General features: G+C 43.0%; 2 protein-coding genes across 5 annotated transcripts in view; one reads left to right on the forward strand and one right to left on the reverse strand.

Moving 5' to 3' along the window:
* Nucleotides 1-9682, forward strand: part of COL17A1 (collagen type XVII alpha 1 chain) — a 50242-nt gene extending 40560 nt beyond the window's left edge. Inside the window, 10 exon segments of the mRNA XM_052677927.1 lie at nt 177-266; nt 784-897; nt 1256-1408; nt 2245-2667; nt 2849-2989; nt 3558-3620; nt 3843-3883; nt 3885-3914; nt 4114-4212; nt 4214-9682. Of these exon segments, the coding sequence (XP_052533887.1) occupies nt 177-266; nt 784-897; nt 1256-1408; nt 2245-2667; nt 2849-2989; nt 3558-3620; nt 3843-3883; nt 3885-3914; nt 4114-4212; nt 4214-4270 (1211 nt within the window). The 3' untranslated portion in view covers nt 4271-9682.
* SLK (STE20 like kinase) overlaps nt 5676-18350 on the reverse strand; it is a 46169-nt gene continuing 33494 nt past the window's right edge. For 3 of the 4 annotated variants that reach the window (XM_052677930.1, XM_052677929.1, XM_052677932.1), the window contains exons 13-19: nt 17682-17774; nt 14097-14226; nt 13791-13915; nt 12675-12863; nt 12194-12319; nt 10522-10635; nt 5676-9969 (exon numbers count right to left, since the gene is read on the reverse strand). In XM_052677930.1, coding sequence (XP_052533890.1) covers nt 9823-9969; nt 10522-10635; nt 12194-12319; nt 12675-12863; nt 13791-13915; nt 14097-14226; nt 17682-17774 — 924 coding nt within the window. In that variant the 3' untranslated portion in view covers nt 5676-9822. The remainder of the gene's footprint in view (nt 9970-10521; nt 10636-12193; nt 12320-12674; nt 12864-13790; nt 13916-14096; nt 14227-17681; nt 17775-18350) is intronic. The other variant, XM_052677931.1, reaches the window with a different exon arrangement.

Genomic DNA, 18350 nt, shown 5'->3' on the forward strand with positions numbered 1-18350 from the left:
ATTTGGATTAAGGGCAAACCTTAACTCCCAACAAGAAAATGGCTTAAGCTCTGCTTCTTAGCACAGATGGCTGGTGCAGAAGGCTCTCCTGCAAGCGGGCCCTCAGCCTGTCTGTCCACACTACAACACAGCCTGTTGTGATAACGTGATGCTGTTGGATATGTTTGATTTTGCAGGTTCTGGTATGAGCATTGGACTCCCTGGACCGCCTGGGCCTCCAGGTTCACCAGGCATATCTTACAGTGAACTGACAGCATACCTGAGAAGTAAGCCAACTTCTTGATCCCTGATACAGGTTCCTACACACCTACAGGATCTTTTTACGGGCTTTTTACTGCCACCATCCCTTATCTGCAAATGACTCATTGCTAAGTGCAGAACTTCCCCCTTGGGCTGTCACCACAGATAACCCTCTATGTGTCCCCAGTGATCACCTCTGCCTTAGGAGCAGCACTGTGCTCTGCTAGGACCTGTAGAAACAGTGAGTGGCTGCAGACAGATCCTGAGATCTTGTGGAGAGTGGTAGCATACAACAGCTTTTTATGTCACTTTTTAAAAGCAGTTCCGTATTTGAAAGTGGGCTTAAATTTGGATTTTGACACTCTTTGGGGTCTTCTGACTTCCATGTATGACATCTCAATTCAAGGAAGTGAGGTGTGCCAGGAACTGGGGAGAAAAAAGCATCTCGTGCTTGGTTTTAGTTGGCATTATCTATATTGTCAGGAAAGTTCATCAGGATTGCAGTGGTTTTGATAACATCTTCTCTTTCCTTGTGTCTTGCAGACTCTGAATTCAGTGGTCTTGTCGGACCCCCTGGGCCTGCAGGGCCCCCAGGACCCCCAGGGATCCCTGGATCATCTGGCACCTCTCTGGAGGACATCTCTGCTTACCTACAAAGTAAAGCACCTGCTTTTCTCACAGCTGGCAGGGAGATTTTGATTGGAGGTGCTGGAGGGACTGGGCCTGAGATTTAGCTTACTAGGGCCTGTGACTGCTCACTGGGAACAAGGTCACTAAAAATCTCATCAACATCAGCTGGAAAGGGCTGGAAGTTGGGGTTGGAGCCTTTACGTTTTTAAGATTCCTAGCCACGTGTCCTGGTTTTATCTGTATTCCATATCATGACATTGTCCTTCTCCCTGGTGAAAGAGGCCTTTCCCCCCCATCCCTTTCTGGTTGTGCTTGAAACCACTACACCATGCAATGTCCTTGTTCTCTCAATGTCAAAATCATTCTTTTCTCTTTATCTCTCAAGGTGTTGGATACTCTTCTATCTCTGGCATGCAGGGCCCACCTGGCCCTCCTGGCCCTCCGGGACCACCAGGCTTCTCAGGAACTGGCCTCCTGTCCTACGCTGACATCACCCACAGTGATGAATTCAGGAGTGAGCTGATCCAGTACCTGAAGAGTAAGGAAATGCTGTCCACCCCCTCTGCACATGTCCACAGCCATGCTTTGTCTTGTGTGGGCTGCTGGCTCTACTGCAGCTGAGACAGCCTCTCCTGAAGAAGTGATGGAGCAACACTTCATTCCTACAGGCTTATTGCTTATCCCAGTACTCACCTTACAGGCTGTAGAGAGACCGCAGTTCACTCTGTAGGCAGATTTCCTTTCAGTCCAACTGCAAGACCAAAGTGCATGTTGTGAGCCTAAAGGAACAAGCACTGTGCAGTTAAAAGTGACCTGTACTGAGCAATGAGTCGTTAGTGAGGTCATCTGCAGACCTTTGCTATTGGAAAAGTGTTCTCTTTGGTGAACATCTTCCTACAGAGCAAAGGATGATGTGAAATTTGGAGGGCAACGGTAAGCCAGTTGTGAGCAGCATTGGTCTGGGCTCTCGTGTTGGCAAGTCATCCAGGGGAGCCTCTGAACAGCAAGAGAGTGGGCTATTTTTGGGAGACTGGTCACAGAATGCTGTTCAGCAGGGGTGCTGTGCTTGGCCTGAGAGGAGTGCACCCCTCTGCAATCATTGCACAGGTTTCTGCGGTGAGGCACCCAATAATGTGGGAGAGATGGGGGCAGAGGAGGATGTCAGGCTTTAATTTTCCCATCTGCAGAGATTCAGGTTGATATATGTGCCTGTTGCCTGATGCATGGCAGTGGATGAGGGTTATTGCAGTGATTGTCAGGAGAATTTCACCCTCGTCTTCATTCAGATTGTGGCCACGTGACATCTGTGGAGCCTGGGGGCTCTGGTACCCCAGTGTCCCTGATGTCCTCTCATTGTCTCTTGTGTTTTTGCAGGTGATGAAGTTCGAAGCTACATCTCAGGGCCTCCTGGGCCCCCTGGGCCACGGGGACCACCAGGACCCAAAGGAGATAGTGGTTTGGTGGCTGGGTCTATGTCTTCACTGTATCATGATTCACTGGCTTCTGAACGGTCGCATGGAGGATCCATGGGCGCCGAGGGATCCCATGGAGGATCACTTGGCACAGGCAGCTCTTACAGCAGCTCCATGAGCAGCAGCAGGTCATCATACAGTGCCTCCATGGGCAACGATGGCTCCTATGGTGCGTCCCTGGGCAGCGATGGGTCGTTTGATGGGCTGCTGACAGCTGAGGAGTCACACAGGAGATCAGCGGGTCCAGGCAGATCTTATAGCAACTCCTTTACTGGATCCTTGGATTACAGTGAGCTGGCTCGACGTGTGTCAGAGAACCTACAAAGTGAGTGTGATGCTTTTTTTTTCCTGAGCCTTCCTGTTTTGGCACACAACTCCCAGCTCCTTACGCATGCTGTTACCTGTTCATTTTCCTTACTCTTCCTGCTCCCTGTAGTTTTCCCTTACACTCTCTTGCCCTACCATCCAGAAACAGCTCCTTTCAAATGATGTCTTTATTTCTTCAGGCCAAGGTATCCTCCAGGACTTCATGTCTTACACTGGACAGGGGCCCCCAGGCCCGCCAGGACCTCCTGGACCTCCTGGAATAAGCAGAGTCTTTGCAGCCTATGGCAATGTCACTGAGGACCTCATGGACTTCTTCAGAAGTAAGTGACATGTTGACCTGATGTTTCTAGCTCATGCATGTGAGGTCTCTCCAGCCTCTTGTGGAGCCAATGATCCTTTCACTTCTGCATGCTGCAGAAGTTCAGTCAAGATTCAAAGTTAGAGGCAGATCCCTCTTCCTCCTTTGCTGGGGATGTGTCGTCTCATCATTAGGAAGGACATCAAGTTTTCCCACTACATGTAGAAAATTCACCCTTATGGCCTGAGCTTGCAACCCCTGGGCTCATTTTAGGCTGGTTGGACTGGTGCACGTACAGCAGAAAAAGAGAGCTTTCTCATGGCTCTCAAAGTTTCCTCTAAGCAGGGACCTGCTCCAGCACAGGTGACAGGCAGGATGCTTGGGCTGGGTGGCAGAGCAGCACTGGTGAGATGGAGATCCCAACCTGCACCAGGTCTACTGGGAATGAAAATATTTGAAAAAATTGCTCCTGTCTAATCCCATTTAACCCAGAGCAATGTCCTTCCAGTGTGACTCACTGCTTCTCTAAGTGAACACACAGTCTTTCAGGTGGTTTATCCTACTCACTCATGCTCTGTTTTCCTCTCCAGCACACGGTACTGTCCGGGGACCACCTGGTGAGAAAGGAGAGCGGGGTTATCCCGGCCCCAAAGGTAAGGCTTGCCATCCTTTCCCTCTCAAGCCTATGATGCCAGTAACTTCTTGCTGCCCAGGAAGCAGCACTGGGACCAAAGGGGTGGTTGGAACCAGGCTGCTCTTAAGGTCAGAGCCTCCATGTAGTGAAGGCGGTCTTTACGAGCAGCCTAATTTGTTCTTCCTTACTCTGACCCATCCCAATCACACTTGTGGACAACTTGTTTTTGTCATTCCTTCAGGTGACCCGGGGCCGATGGGCCCACCAGGACGCCATGGGCACAGGGGACCAAAAGGAGAGAAAGGCGAGAAAGGTACGGACATCTGCCATCCCTGGGGAGAGCTGGGTCAGGGCTTGGAGTGTTCTCTGGACACCAGCCCATCTGGTGGGAAATGCTGACACAGCTTGGATTGGTTTTCTTGGTTGTTTTATGGAGTAGTGTTTTTTGTCTTGTTTTTTCTCTACATGAATTCTTCAAATAGTCCTCCTTCTGACTTTCTCCTTGTCCCCAGGTGAACAAGTGTATGGTGGCAGAAGGAAAAGAAGAAGTGTTGGGGTTTAAGGGAAGAGCAAAGTCAGTTCTGCACTGGGCTCCACCCCTAGCAGCTCAAGAGATTTCGTGTGGATCTTCGCTGTCTTACTGCTAAAATGTCCTTGCCAGTCAGCTAAGTACTTAGACTTGATAGTTCAGTGTTTCTGCTGAGATCTGAATGGCTCTTTTACATATGTCCAGTGTTGCTCTAGTGTGGATGTTTCCTCCTGTTGCAAATGTATGGCCCCTGAGCCTATCCAGGTTTGTGGTTTTGTGCTGACAAGGGCTTCCTACCCCTCTCAGTCCAGTCTTGTATTATTTTGAGCTACATAAAAACTTGTCTTAAACAACAAGCCACATATCCAGGAAAAAAAAAAAGGCCTCCCCATACCAAACAAGTGGTAAAAGTCAGACCAAAAGCCCTGCAGGAAGTGCCAGGACTGAGCCTCATGAGCACAGCACTGTGCGGGCTGTTGTGGGGCAGGGGCTGCTGCATCAGGTGGTGATGGCACTGAGCAGGGTCCTGGCTGGGACTGGGAGTGCTTTCAGATCTCTGGGGTCAGCACTTATTGTCATCCCACCTGCGACCCATTTTGGAATGTGGTTCCCTTCCACCTCAATGTTTCAGTGCTCTGGCACTCAGGATATATTAACCTCGCTCCCCAGCCTGAATCCTTTGTCCAAATCCTGTTACAGAGCAGGTTGTGGCAGCACGCAGGGCACAGCACATGCAAATGCTCTGCAGGGAGCATGGGCCTCTTGTGCTGTGCAGCACGGCCTGCTGTGACATGCACAGGGACAGATCTGAAGCACTTTTCTTCAATGTCATTTGTTGACTTTTAAAAAACATTTTTGCATTCTATTTTTGGAACATTAGGAAAAACTTGTTAATGTAAACATCCCAATTAAAGTGTGTTTTGTACTCCAAGTTTGCCTGTCGGTATTACAGCATAGCCTGTACCAGAGTCACTGTGATTGTGGGCAGACATGCTGTGGGGTTTGAGTGGCCAATGGTGGCAGTTTTCCTTCGTTCTCATCACCAGTACGTGACCAAGCAGCCAGTGCATTGTGTCTCGGGATCTCTGGTTTCCAGTCTTCAGGAGAGTTTGGAACAAGGTTCTATACAAACCTGGTTGGTTTTCAGAGTATACAGCAGCTTGCAGTGTTGGCTCATTAAACTTGTATCCTTCTGGGTGAATCATTCTCTTCACCTGACTCTGCTGAGACATTTCCTTTCAAATCTATCTTAAAAACAACCACAAAAAAAACCTCAAAGTCATGTTGAAGTGCAGCAGTTGTGCTCCTCAAGCAATGCCAGAGCTACTCAACATGCTGTGAGGTGCAAGCCAGGCTGTCAGGCAAAATGAGGTTTGTGTTCAATCTCTGCTCCCACAGTGGGCAGAGGGAGAGCCAGGGCCCATGCAACCACGCAAGGTTAAAGTATTTTTTTTATCCTCACTTGATAAAAATTACAAATTGTTCTGCTCACTCACAGATCACTTAAGTTCATATGAGTTTTCTGAAAAGAAAACAGAGACCCTCTCAGCAAACTGTGATTTTTATTGTATTTACAGCAGAATTATTACAATATTCTACAGAAAGCCATGAAATCAAGTTAATTTTAAAAACAAGAACAACAAAAAAAACCAACCAAAACTGTTGTATGGCTGCTACTGCAAGTTCATTTCCATGAGCTAAACATACAGAGATCCGTTGCCAATTTTTCATCTGGCTCATGATTTTTGGTTGCTTCCTGTAAGGCAAAATGACTTGGTTTGTTAACACAAAACATTCAACAAACTTCTGGGACAACACGAGCTTGGAGATGCCCTGGCTTTTGAGGTTTTATTACTCAACAGCACTCTGCTTGTTTTTCTTAGAGACTGAGGGTGTGACAGAGCAGCAGCTCTCTTGTTCTGGTTTCTTTCTATTCTTTCCACCATTCTCAGCCAAGCTGATAATCCATAAGAACGAGGCTCTACCCAGCATGGAAACTGGAAGAGATTTTGCGAAATGAGAGCATCTTAGGACTCAGTCCCTCCCTTCTGCTTTCAGCACAGTGGAAATGGGTGGTTTCAAGCACATTTTACTTAAGAGCTCTTCTCCTTTCTCCAGAGGCCCAGCTGCCCTTTCCGTACTGCAGTAGTTACAGAAAGTTGCAGAAAGGATAAGGACTGAGGTGAGAGGAAGGGGACAGAGAACTAAAAGGTCTGCAAACAATGTCCCCTTCCTAGCTGGACAAATGCTATGAAGTTTCTTTTTCCTTCCTTTTACCTGTTCTCATCTTTTGTAAGACTAGAAATATGCCAGGGCATCCTCAGCTTGTCTGGGAATCAAGGTTAATTCTCCCCAGGCATCATTCTGAATCTGATATGAAGCTGCTATTAGAAGTCAGGGAACAGGAACATGTGTGGGCACATCAACACAAGGAAGTTTTTCTGAGATCCAGAAATACAGATGATGAAGTAAAATGACAGGATTGCAAATGCTAAGGACTGCATTGGCAGAGAATTAGAGGATGCCACAAACAGCTGAACTCCAGTAAATGAGGAAACTGCACAACTCTGTGTTGGGAAGAGTCCCAGGGAATGCTTCCTCACCAGAGGGTCATCAGGCACTGGAACAGGCTCCTAGGGCCCAAAGCTGTCAGAGTTTGGCCAGTACTCTCAGAAACATGACTTGATTTTGGGGCATAGCCACCGACTCCTGTATTTACAAGGTCTCATCCCAAGAAAGCTAATGTAACGATGAAGAAGAAAAATTGGGAAGTCTGGATCTATCAGAGGCCACGAGCTTGCCAAGAAGATGGCCAATTTTTTTTTTAATCAATTGTAAATGCAAGAGGGCAATCACTGCACTCCACTGTACTGCGTCACTTTATTTATTGCCATTCTTCATTTTCCCAGCTGTGATGTACAAGAGCTGCTCTCAGAGTAATGCCTCCTATTTTATTATGTTATGTTGCTTCATGATGTCAGAGGTGGACGTTGGTGGGATGGCAGTAGAAGTTAAATCTTCCCACCATTATTCCTTTACAGTTTATTGCCATGTGACAGATGGCAGCAGAGGGGCAGTCTGAGAGAACGGGTCTGACGTGGAAGTGTGGGTGAAGCAAAAGTGTGTCATTAAAGGGATTATGTGACATGATAGTAGAGAGATTGGATTTTATATGTCAGAAGAGCTCTGCCAGGCCTATGTGAGACAAAACTCACTTGAACTGGATCTTCTGACATCGACATAATAGCATACACCTCCCCTTTTACACTGCACAATACTGGCAACAACAACTTTATCAATCTAAGCGTGCAAGTACCTACGTTAGCTCCTGTTATCCCAGAACAAACGTATTTTCACACCAGACATCAAATCCTAGCAATCACTACAGTCAGTCCCTCCCTCCAACACAGAACTGTTATTTGTTTGGACAATTTACACTTGAGATCAGATTGCAGGAGCTTGTGTGAAAAGGATCTTCGAATTAAAGATTTAGACAGAGGTAACTGGCTACACCGTTAACAAGTTATCACTGAGACTGCCACCAATGGAAGAAGATTAACTTTTCTCTGAGAATTTAATGATGATAAAGGCAGAGAGAACCCAGAATGGGAGATGTACTTGCCACGTCTACTCCCCAGATAAGTCACTGAGCCTACTGCATACAAAACTGCAAACTAATTCTGAAATACAGAGATGAAGATTACCTGCTGATTTTAGTAAGTCAATTTATGACAGCGGAGCTTAGAAAGTGAAGGCCAGAGACGTATTTCACCCTACAGAAGAAACAACTTAAAGAACAGTGTATTTTGCAATAGATAACGCTCTAGAGATATGGTATGTGAATTTACAACAGTACACAATACACTTTTATATAATGCCAGAAATTAGGGCTAGCTAGTAAAGTAATTACGCTATCAAAAAGTTACAGATTTTAAATTAAAACATGCATTTTCCAACTGTTGATACTGTGCTGTAACTGTTAAGTGTCTTCATTGAGAAAGTATAGCTTCAGCATCCAAAGATTTCAGCATCCAAGTTTTCTACTGCATCTGATTCAAATCCTATGTTAACTTAAGAGTTCATTCACATGCATCAGTGCTGTTCCCATGAAATGAACACCATATCACGTTCACCAGCCTCACATTTAATGCGAGCTAGCAAAACAAATGTTACAGTTGATGCCCAAAGAGAATAGGAAGTTAGGCCTCAAATAACAAAGGAAATACTATTTTACAATTTCACACGGCATACCAAAGTACAGCTTACAGTACTGTCGATATGACTGCCACCAAAAGGACTGCAGGAAAAGTGACCTAACGCGCTTTTATTTCCCCACCAGCTATGTCAGAAACATTTCAGACTTTTTTCACTGCAGATCAGTCAGGTAAATAACTTATTGTACTTCTATAAACTTGAAAAATAAAAACCATCTATGTTAATACGTGGCAATGCAAAAGAAAAAAAAAAAACAGCTTCATTAAGAATTTTGTCTATATATTTAACTTAAATCTTTCTATAAAATAAAATGACTAAAGCAACAACAACAAAACAACCAACTCTAACACTTGTAATCAAGACTCTGCCATGGTTACCTGTAAAAATGACCACCCACCTCCATGCTCTGATGGAGTTCAAACAAACAGGCTTTGGTGAGAACAGAAAGATGGCTCTACCCTTTGCAGGTACAGTTAGAGAGACCACGTGCATTTTGCACATTGCTTTCTAAAAAATACATTCTACAGGTTTTCCATTTGTAGAAATAACCACCTGTAATAGGTTGGAAATAAGGAAATTAATAAACCAGGTATTTTAAAGTTAGCATTTCTTTCACCTTTACATATTTTAGTGCAAAATATTTTAGGGTGAGGATTTACAACAAAAATGGCAGTAGCAGCAAGAAATCTTCTGTTTTGTACAGTAACAGCAATGCAATGGAGTGTTTGTTTTGTTTTCAAATGACAAAACACCACCCTGTCACCAGGATCAGCATACCAAAGTGTTTCAGGCACTGTCTTTATTAAACTAGCACCCCATTTCAGTATGGAACTAATGGACAAAACGCGCAATGGAGATCAGCTCAGTTGAATTTATGCCAGAGGTTTCTCTTCTAAAAAAGTTGCAAAGGCTTTTACTGTTACCAATCGTGTGAGCACAAGGGTTCATTTTTTTTGGTTATTGGCATGCTCTGAGTAATCTGCTTCAGTCCTTGCTCTGAGAACACTGCTCAAGACTGTAACATTTTAAGCCCCTCAGGGCAGTTTCAGTTATGGAATTCTCTTGTGTAGAAATGAGGCTTAAAAACACAGTAGCAGAACTAATATTACACCGTTTAAAAATTCACATGAACGTTTTTTTGTGATAAGAAATATTACAATTCTTGTTCTAGACTCACTTTCTTAAAGTCAAAACCATAGATAACTTAAACTTTGAGACCGAGATTAAAAAAAACCACACGTATTCTTGAAACATGTGAAGGACGTCACATTACCGTTACGCAGCAACTCCTTTCCTCCTTTCCTCCATTCAAAGAAGTAAAAAAAATAAAAATAAAAGTGATCATGACACCGATTGTCTCCACTGAAAACAAAAAGTGCCAGGTCCTCGAATGCACACTGCAGATAGAGCACGATAGCTGACAAGGAGGAAGAAACGAAGAATTCCAAATATGAAAAACCTGCAGCAGTTCCCAGAGTTACGACCCAGTGGAGTGAAGGCTGGGGATTGGGTAGAATTTGGAAATGCGGCTTTGTGTGGAAGGGTTAAGGCATTCAGATTCTCCAGTCATTTTAAAGAAAACTTCCTGTTCCTGCAGTTTTCTGGCAAATTCTTCTTCCAGCGTCTAAGAACAAAATCAGATTGTCAGAGGAATAAAAGAAAACACAACAAGGCTGTTACCCTGCTGCCAGTCTGATGCGATGTAACTGCACACACCACTGCAAAAAGTCACCTACAATTATCAGCCTGCAAAACTACCGAGTCCCAGCAACACAAGAACCAGCACCATCTGCCTGTTGGTTATTCTTTAAGTTGTGTGAAACTCTGGTGCTTTCCAGCTTGAAATAAAAAAAAATCAACTACCACAACCACTCTCTTTGTTACTGAGCTGTCAGGTGCTGTAATATCCTAATGGCTGCTGAAATTCCTAAACCAGATTTGCTTCAGCTGTTTTATATGGAAATATATACTCATGCCCTGCAAAAGGAACACAGTAAGAGCCTGATAACACGCACGCCTTCTTTACTGCACGTATTTCAACTTCTTTCATTACACAGTGAACTGTGGCAGTTTTGTACAGTAGCTTGGTTTTCCTCTGCGTTATTTCTTGTAAGGTCTGCATTTGCATGATTTAACACACTTCCTTCTTTTCTGACTCATGACTGCTCCAATTTACCTTTTTCCTCGGTCTCAATTTCTCTCTCCATTCCTTCAGTTCTTGGCTGTGCTCTTCATCTAGTTCTTTGAGCTTCTGAGTCTCGTGTTCAACCAGTAGATGGCATTTTTCATTCTTAAAACAAGACAAAGATAATCCTTATAAAACTAATTCAGATTAGACAACTCAGTGTTGGTACAGTGACATATGTTGTCCTAATTCTTTTTAATTAGCTTATTCTGTGTAAACACTGACGTACATAATTACAAGATAGAAGTATGGTACGAGGTTACATTATCAAAAGCTGATCTTTCCATCAGAACCAATTGAGATAAGAAATATCTGTAAATCCACACTGTTGACTGCCACTAAGGGAGCAGCTGACAGCGTTAGTCAGCACTGAGTTTACAGCCTAATAGAGCTATCTGAGGTCACACAGCATTTCTGCTTTGCTTCCTAAAGAAAGTGTCTATAATTTATGAAAATTGATGACATTAGAAAGGAAGCAGGATTTGCAGCAAAGGAGCTGAGAATTTCAACTGTCAGTGCTACAGAGCTGAGCCTAACAGATAGGGTCTAGAGAGAGAGATGTGCTTGCACTGAAACAGCCCTGTAACAAGAAAGGTAATTAAATCACACACCAGCTTCACATTCTTTAAGTTGTACATGCATTTGCTTAACTTACAGAGAAAGCTTTGAAGCATGGCAAGTTAATAGTTAAGTATTTGGCTGCATCAAATCTTTGTATTAAGAGCAGCTGGTAATTGCAGCCCCTAAAACCTTCTTGTTTCTGTAGCTGCAGGCCCAACTGGGTCTGAAGCAGAGTACGAAATAAACAAGCAAACAAAAAAAAAAAACAAATGAAAAGCACTTGGCTACTCCTGAGTGCAGCTAAGGGCCAACTTCTCTTGGTTGGAGGCTCAGAGCAGCCCTAATCTTCTCAATTTTACTTGAGCAGATTCTCATACTGGGTTCCCACAGTATTTGGGGTTTTACTGAGGTGTATTACTAACACAGCCAGGGGCTACATTCGCAGGAGGCAAGAAAAGCGATCAGTAAATCTAGCTTCCTTGGCCACTGAAAGATTTCTCTATGCAAAGGTTATCAGCAGGTGATCAATGAATACTTCAAAACTGCCTCGAGTCCTTAAAGCAGGGAAAAAGCAGATTTCATGGAAAATAAGGCCTTAGCCTTAGTATACAGTATTCTACAAAAAACATACCAAAACTGACATCAAATTCCTTGCTGTAAGGACAGCATTCCTTCTAAATACCTTCCACAAGCTCAAGCATGAATGGCAGCCTGCACTTTGTAAAGACCATCTAATTCCATGTATTACTTTGAAAGTCTTGTGGGCAGTGCCTGGTGCTGCCTACTGCTGTTGTGATTATTGACATTTGAGCAAGAGCAGGTTAAAAGGAGATGCTGCCTACACAGAACAGCACTAGGAACTTGGAAAATACTCTGAGAGTGATCATTTGCTTACAGCTCATGATCTTCTTGGGCATAAAATGATTTCTTACTAATGCAAGCTTCTGAGTATGGTTCGACAGTACACTGCAGGCCTTTGAAAGCAAAACTGAAAGAATTCACGTGAGGAAAAATGCAGGAAAAAATGTTTCAGGTTAGTAACAGACCCAGGCAAAGCAGAATCTTCCCACTGGATGTCTATCTACTATCATCTATTTTTAACCTGTAGCTGATGCAGTTCTCTGATGTTTGCTTCACACTGCAACTGAAGGTCCCGCATTTGATTTTCGTGTTTCTGATGCTGCGCCAGTCTCTCATTTTTCTGTCTCTTTTCTTCTTGGATCGCAAACTACAATTGAAAAAACAATTTAGATTATGCTCCTGGAAACAACAATTTATCTGAACAGAACAACTGTACGTGACAGGACGAACACGTATGGCATACAGTATTACTGAACTGAACGATTCTAAGATATTTACATATTTTTAATGGCCCTGAGGTGGAGGACTTGGTTGAACTTCATGATGATCGTGTCTGCCCCCTTCTCCAGCTCGACTGGTCCTTCTGAGTGGCAGCAGACATCCATACATCAACCTGGTCCTGTACCACCTGCAGACTTGCAGAGTGCGTTCTGTCCCATGATCACATTTGTGTTTGTTTCACATCAAGCATTTACACCATTAAGATCATCTTTGTTAATTACCTGCTTAATTTTTTCACGATCTTGATCTGGAGAGGCTAATGAATTAATTCTTAAACTTTTCTTAAACATTGCCATTCGAGTCTTTGCTTCACTTCGCTGGATCTTAGGCAGTCTGGCTCTTTCCTGAGTTTGCTTGTTCTTTAGCTCTTCAATAAGGCGCTGGTTGTATCTCTGCATTTGTTCTGTTTCCTGAAACATTAACCACATGGAAATGATGCAGAATACCTCTGACATTAGAGCACCTCTTCTCATCAATGCCCATGTTGTCTGAGAAATGATATCAAAGGGGAGGATGAGGTCTTCCTTTAATTCCAGAGAGCTCTGGATCATGCTCATCCCATTTGAATTCTTTCATGTTCGAAGACAGGCAGATACACTTTACACATGGTTGCTCAACTCCTGAATTATATTTTTAAAGTGTCTGTGCTATTCAAGAGAAGAAGCTTCAGTACAACTGAACTTCCACTACTGCAATGAAAGCAGCAGCCATTATGGGGATGAAAATACAAATGCCCAAATATATAGAGGTCAGTTTGCAGTGGAGGCCAATTCTGATCCAGTGACCAAGGAATCCTATCATCTTTCTCCATACTGGGTTTAGATTTACAAGAACTGCATTGCTTTATTTAGTATATTCTATTAAAAAAAAGTTAAATGCCTTGCAGTAAATGTGTTGCCTTCTGAGCTTTTACAGGATTTAGCTGAGACAGATTTCTTGGCCCAAAGCTCAGTTTCTCAGTCTGCTCAGTGAATTCCAAGATGATTTACTAATGACTAGATTTATTTAACCACAAGCCAAAACCCTATTAATTTTTATGCACAAGCACTATTTGTTATTTTGAATAGCAAAAGGATGGTGGTGGTTTTGTTCTTATTTTGTGAATTTCTTTTTTAAAGGAATCAAAAGGTAAAAAATAGGACTCATACTTCAACATACTGCAGTTAGTGAAGCAAGATCAAGGTTTATCTTATTCCAACAGAAGTACAGAATCTATGCAGCATGGAAATACCCACTGGGTACTGCCTGAGCAAGCAGCTACCACAGAGAATGATTTAAAAAAAACAAAAAAAAGGAGATAATTATACACAAAAGAAAGTGTCAAAGTCAATACTGACCTTTTCATGCCTCTTAAGCAGCTGATGCCTCTGCATGAAGTACTGATCCTTGAGTTGCTGTTTGAGGAGCTGGTGTTTCTCTTGTAGATGTCGCTCCTCCAGCTCCCAGATGGCAGCTTCGCGAGCTGCAGAGCGAAGGCAGGTTTAGAAAGTACAACACAATCCTTTCTCTCCCACCTGCAAGTGTATGTTTACAAGTGGCCTACAATCACACCTTAAGAGCAGTGCTATTCTATAAGCAGATTATTCCATATCGTCATTTTATTGAAATGCAGCACAAATAACTGTCTTTAAGGAAAGACTGACCTCTCATCAGCTGCTGTTTGCTGTTGAGGCAATCTCGCTCAATAGTGGCTAGTTCTGTCTTTTGCTGCTGAATAATTTTCTTCAGAGATGCATCCAGTTCTTGTTGCTGCTTCTGTACAAACTCCTGCTCCTGGTGAAGAGCAATGAATTAAATATTGTACTTCCAGCCACATGGCATTTGAATGAAATTCCCAGAAAGAGCTATACACAAAAACAAGTTCAGCTACAGAGATTTCAGCTAACATGCCTCAGCTACAGAATTGTCTGTTGAATTTTCTACACACAGAGTAGGCAAGAGAATGCTTAATATTTAATAATACTTTCAGAAATAAGACCAAGGACAACAGACTACCCAATAACCTACAATTCATTCCATGTCTCTCTAAAAAAGCTGCAGTTTAAAGGTAGCAAAGACAAGCATGCTGAATATATAGTTGATCTCAGTTGCATCAACGGTTATGGATTTGTGGATGTAAGAAAACAGAAGCATTTATGATTATTTTTTTTGCTTTGGATTATTAGGTAAAGCCAAGTTATTTCTGTGTTAGTTTCAGAACTGTGTCTCCATCTCAAGTGGTTTATCACTTCATGAATGCAAAGATACTGACTGAGGTTTGGGGTCCTGTGACACTGCAAAGAAGACACCTAATGACTTTTGTGGGAATTGCACTCTGCAGCACTGCTGAGCTCAGCATGCCTGGCTGCTCACAAATTATTTGCCATCTGTGTGATGCAGTCTGTGTATCTCCTGCACCTTCCCATTCTCCAAGGTACCTCGGGCACTGCATCACGTCATGAAGAACAGAGAATAGTAAGCATCCCCCTCCACACTGCAAGTACATACCACTGAATTTCTTCTTTGCAACTATCAAGAAAACCCAACCTCAGACCACATCTGCCAGCACACAGGCATGCACAAAACACACACTTCAAAAAATTAATGCAGATGTTTCTACCAGGACATAAAGGTTAAAAAAACCCAAGATGGCAGTGTCTTTCTAAGCCAAAACAGGCAGCTGAGGCATTTGCTGTTACACACAACTAAGCTGAAATGGCCAGCTGGATGGGAGATGGAGTGAGGCTGAAAATATTGCTGGTGATCACTGCAAGGGCCTCCTGAGTGAGTGATCTGTTCTCTTTTTAGTGAGCCTTGCTAAGAGCCATCAGCAACATGCAGAACTACATGTTAATTAAAAATACTTTATATTATGACCAGGAGAATCTTGGTCTTCATTTTCACGCAACGTTACCGAGAAATGGACAAATCCTTTGTGTCCTTTGTGTCTCCCAGTGGGCAGCAGAGTTAAGCTTACACAGACAACTGAAAACCAGAGGTGGAATAAGCTGCTGCAAGTTCAGAAAGGAGCAGAACTGAGGGTACAAAACAGACTGGGAGGCCAGGTTTGTGAATGACATCAGGCATTCCTAATCAAATGTATGAACTGATGGAAAAATACTGTTGTGTTTCCCTTTCTAGTTGGAAAAGAAGAAAACTAAAAGTTGATTTTGAGCAAGCAGGCACAGAATTAATACTATGTTTGATCTCCTAGTAATTTTTTTTTTATCTGGAAAGTGCAGAGGGACAGCTGGTCTAGTGTAGTCACAGTCAAAAAAGTTATGCTGGGGATTTACTGTCAATCATTTCAATATCATTGCTTCCATGTCCACTTAGAACACATAAAAAAACCCCAAAACACACAAAAAAATCCTTGCTAATTGTTAGCACTGAGGTAAACCTGGCAATCTCAGAAAGCAGTCATGCAACAAAGATCATAGACCTTACTCAGGAACATGCTGGATGGTGCAAAAGGCTGTCTGCCTCTTTAAAATCACCACTTGGTTTTGCCCAGTATCTTAAACCAGAATCTTTACAATCCAAAATTTCACTGCACACACAGCATTCAAGTCACACAAGTGTTTCTCACATGTGCTGAACAAATAAACACCTGAGAACATTGCTGTATCACCTTTGTGAGAAACTTCAGCGCTCTGCCCAGAGTCAGCAATGCTGTCCTTTTATTATTTATAGTGCAGTTATACACATTTGTGCTAACTTGTTTGGAGGCAGCAGTGAAACTGATCAGCACATATGAGCAGAAAGAGAAGAGAAAACATCTGGAACATTAGGGAAATAAAACTTCTTGGTTTGTATTTTGGGACTTACGTCCTGCATTTGTGCGTTGAAAAGCGTACATGAAGACAACTGAAAAGACTGAATCATAACCTGAGCAACGCCCTGTGGGACACAATGTACTTCCTATGTCAGAATACAATGAAATATGGTGCTGGTCTTAAAAAAAAAAAGAAGAAATGAGTCTGTGCTGTGTGTCAATAATATGCATTTAAACCTCAAGGCTAGTGGAACAAAGTAAACACAGAGAATTTTTGGATATTTAAATGGAACATTTGCACTTTTTCTACTACTGCGCCATTCCAAGTAAGGATCTTCCACCTTTAAAACTTTCTTCAACAAACTGAAGCCAGCAAAGGAAACAAAGTCATCACAAACGCTGCAAACATTCAGTTCCTGAATTGTTTCCTTAACAACATCAGGACACAAATCCTCAGCATGGAGAGCGCTGCAACTCAATCAAATTCTATGCCGGGAAATCCCCTCCTGAACAGGACATGCAATCAAACAACGTTGCTGTTATTTTCTGCCAAGTCACTCACATGAACATTTAATCTAAGTTACTTGATCCAAAACTGCTCCGCTGTGGGCAAATTTGTCCTTGTACAGGCTGTGGCCACCACAAAAATGTTCTGAAGCCCCTTTCCAGACAGCTCACGTAAAGGCAGTAGGTTTGAAGGCATGAAGCTATGATGTCTTCTAGTTCCCACTCACCTGTGTTTAGGCATTATATAAATTCATTTGACCTAATCTTTTAGATGAAGGGGACTTTACACAAGGGCATGTAGTGATAGGACAAAAAAAAAGAAAGGGAGATTTAGATCAAATACTCTTCCCCACATGGAGGTGAGGTGCTGGCACTGCTGCCCAGAGCTCTGGGTGCCCCATCACTGGAGCTGCCCAAAGCTGGGTTGGATGGGGCCCTGGGCCCTGATCTGGAGGGGGCACCCAGCTCATGGCAGGGGGTGGAACTGAACAGCCCTTAGGATGCCCTCCAGCCCAACCATTCTGTGATCTGTGATAATCTATTGTGCTGCTAGGAATGATGCTTACAGATCCTAGGTATTTTCCACCTCTGTGATTATATTACTCAAAAAATAACTTCTGACTCAAACTTTTATAATTTGATGGACCTGTGGGGGTTCTCACAGCACATAAAAGCACTGCAATGGACCCTGTCATAGTAAAACACAGTTTTTTGGCACACCATACATAATGTTACGCTTAACAGCACAAACCTGGAAGTCACTGCTCCTGCATTTCTACACACTATATGGGAAGTGATAGGGAAGTATTTGAAGAAAGAGCATACACAGAAGTATTTGAAGAAAGAGCATACACAGAGTTAGTCTGAGTTAAGTTTCATATTCACTCAACAACAACAAGTGAAATTATGGGGCGGTGCAAATACTGCTGCCTTTTGTATTTTAGTAGCTTGAAGCTGCCGCTGTTACCTGAGCATGCTGGCTTTGTGCAAGCTCCTCTTTCTTGCGTTTCAGGAGCTCTTTTCTCAGCTCTTTTGGTGCTTTCTCCACTTCACAAAAAACCTACAGTGTATATAAGCATGCAGATGGCGAAAAGAACCATTTCTCCACAGCAAGCATTATTGTGAACATAGGAGGCGCAGGTCAAGCACTACAGGTATACCGGAAAGCGTGCAATACTTCAGTGGCAGGGATGTCAGATTAGTGAAAAGAGCTTAGCGAAAAGAGATGGAGCAATGCATGCTTTAGGTATGCCAGTGCAGGAAGGAGGTGTATACCAGCTGCTTTTTGCATGCACATGCTGTCCAGTGCTCTCAGAAATGGCAGTTGCTTGCTTTTTCATGCAGCGGCTAGAATAGGCAGTAGTTGAGAAAACCACCACTTGCAAAAGCGGTATTTTCTTGAAGCACTACTGTAAAAGGGACTACAGAGTACGTTTACTTCACAGTAAAACTGTGAAAAATTGTTGGAAGCTGAAGTAAGTCCTCAGAAAAGACAGCCATTTCTGACACTATCCAGAACATGAATTTATAAGATGCTCTTGTTCAGCGTCACAACCATAAACAACATCTATGCAGGGCAAGTCTGAATAATGACCACAGAAAAAGTATTAAGTGGTTGTAAATGTTCAGAAGAATT

Source organism: Tympanuchus pallidicinctus, unplaced genomic scaffold, assembly GCF_026119805.1.
Source record: "Tympanuchus pallidicinctus isolate F22 unplaced genomic scaffold, pur_lepc_1.0 scaffold16, whole genome shotgun sequence".
Taxonomy (NCBI): Eukaryota; Metazoa; Chordata; class Aves; order Galliformes; family Phasianidae; genus Tympanuchus; species Tympanuchus pallidicinctus.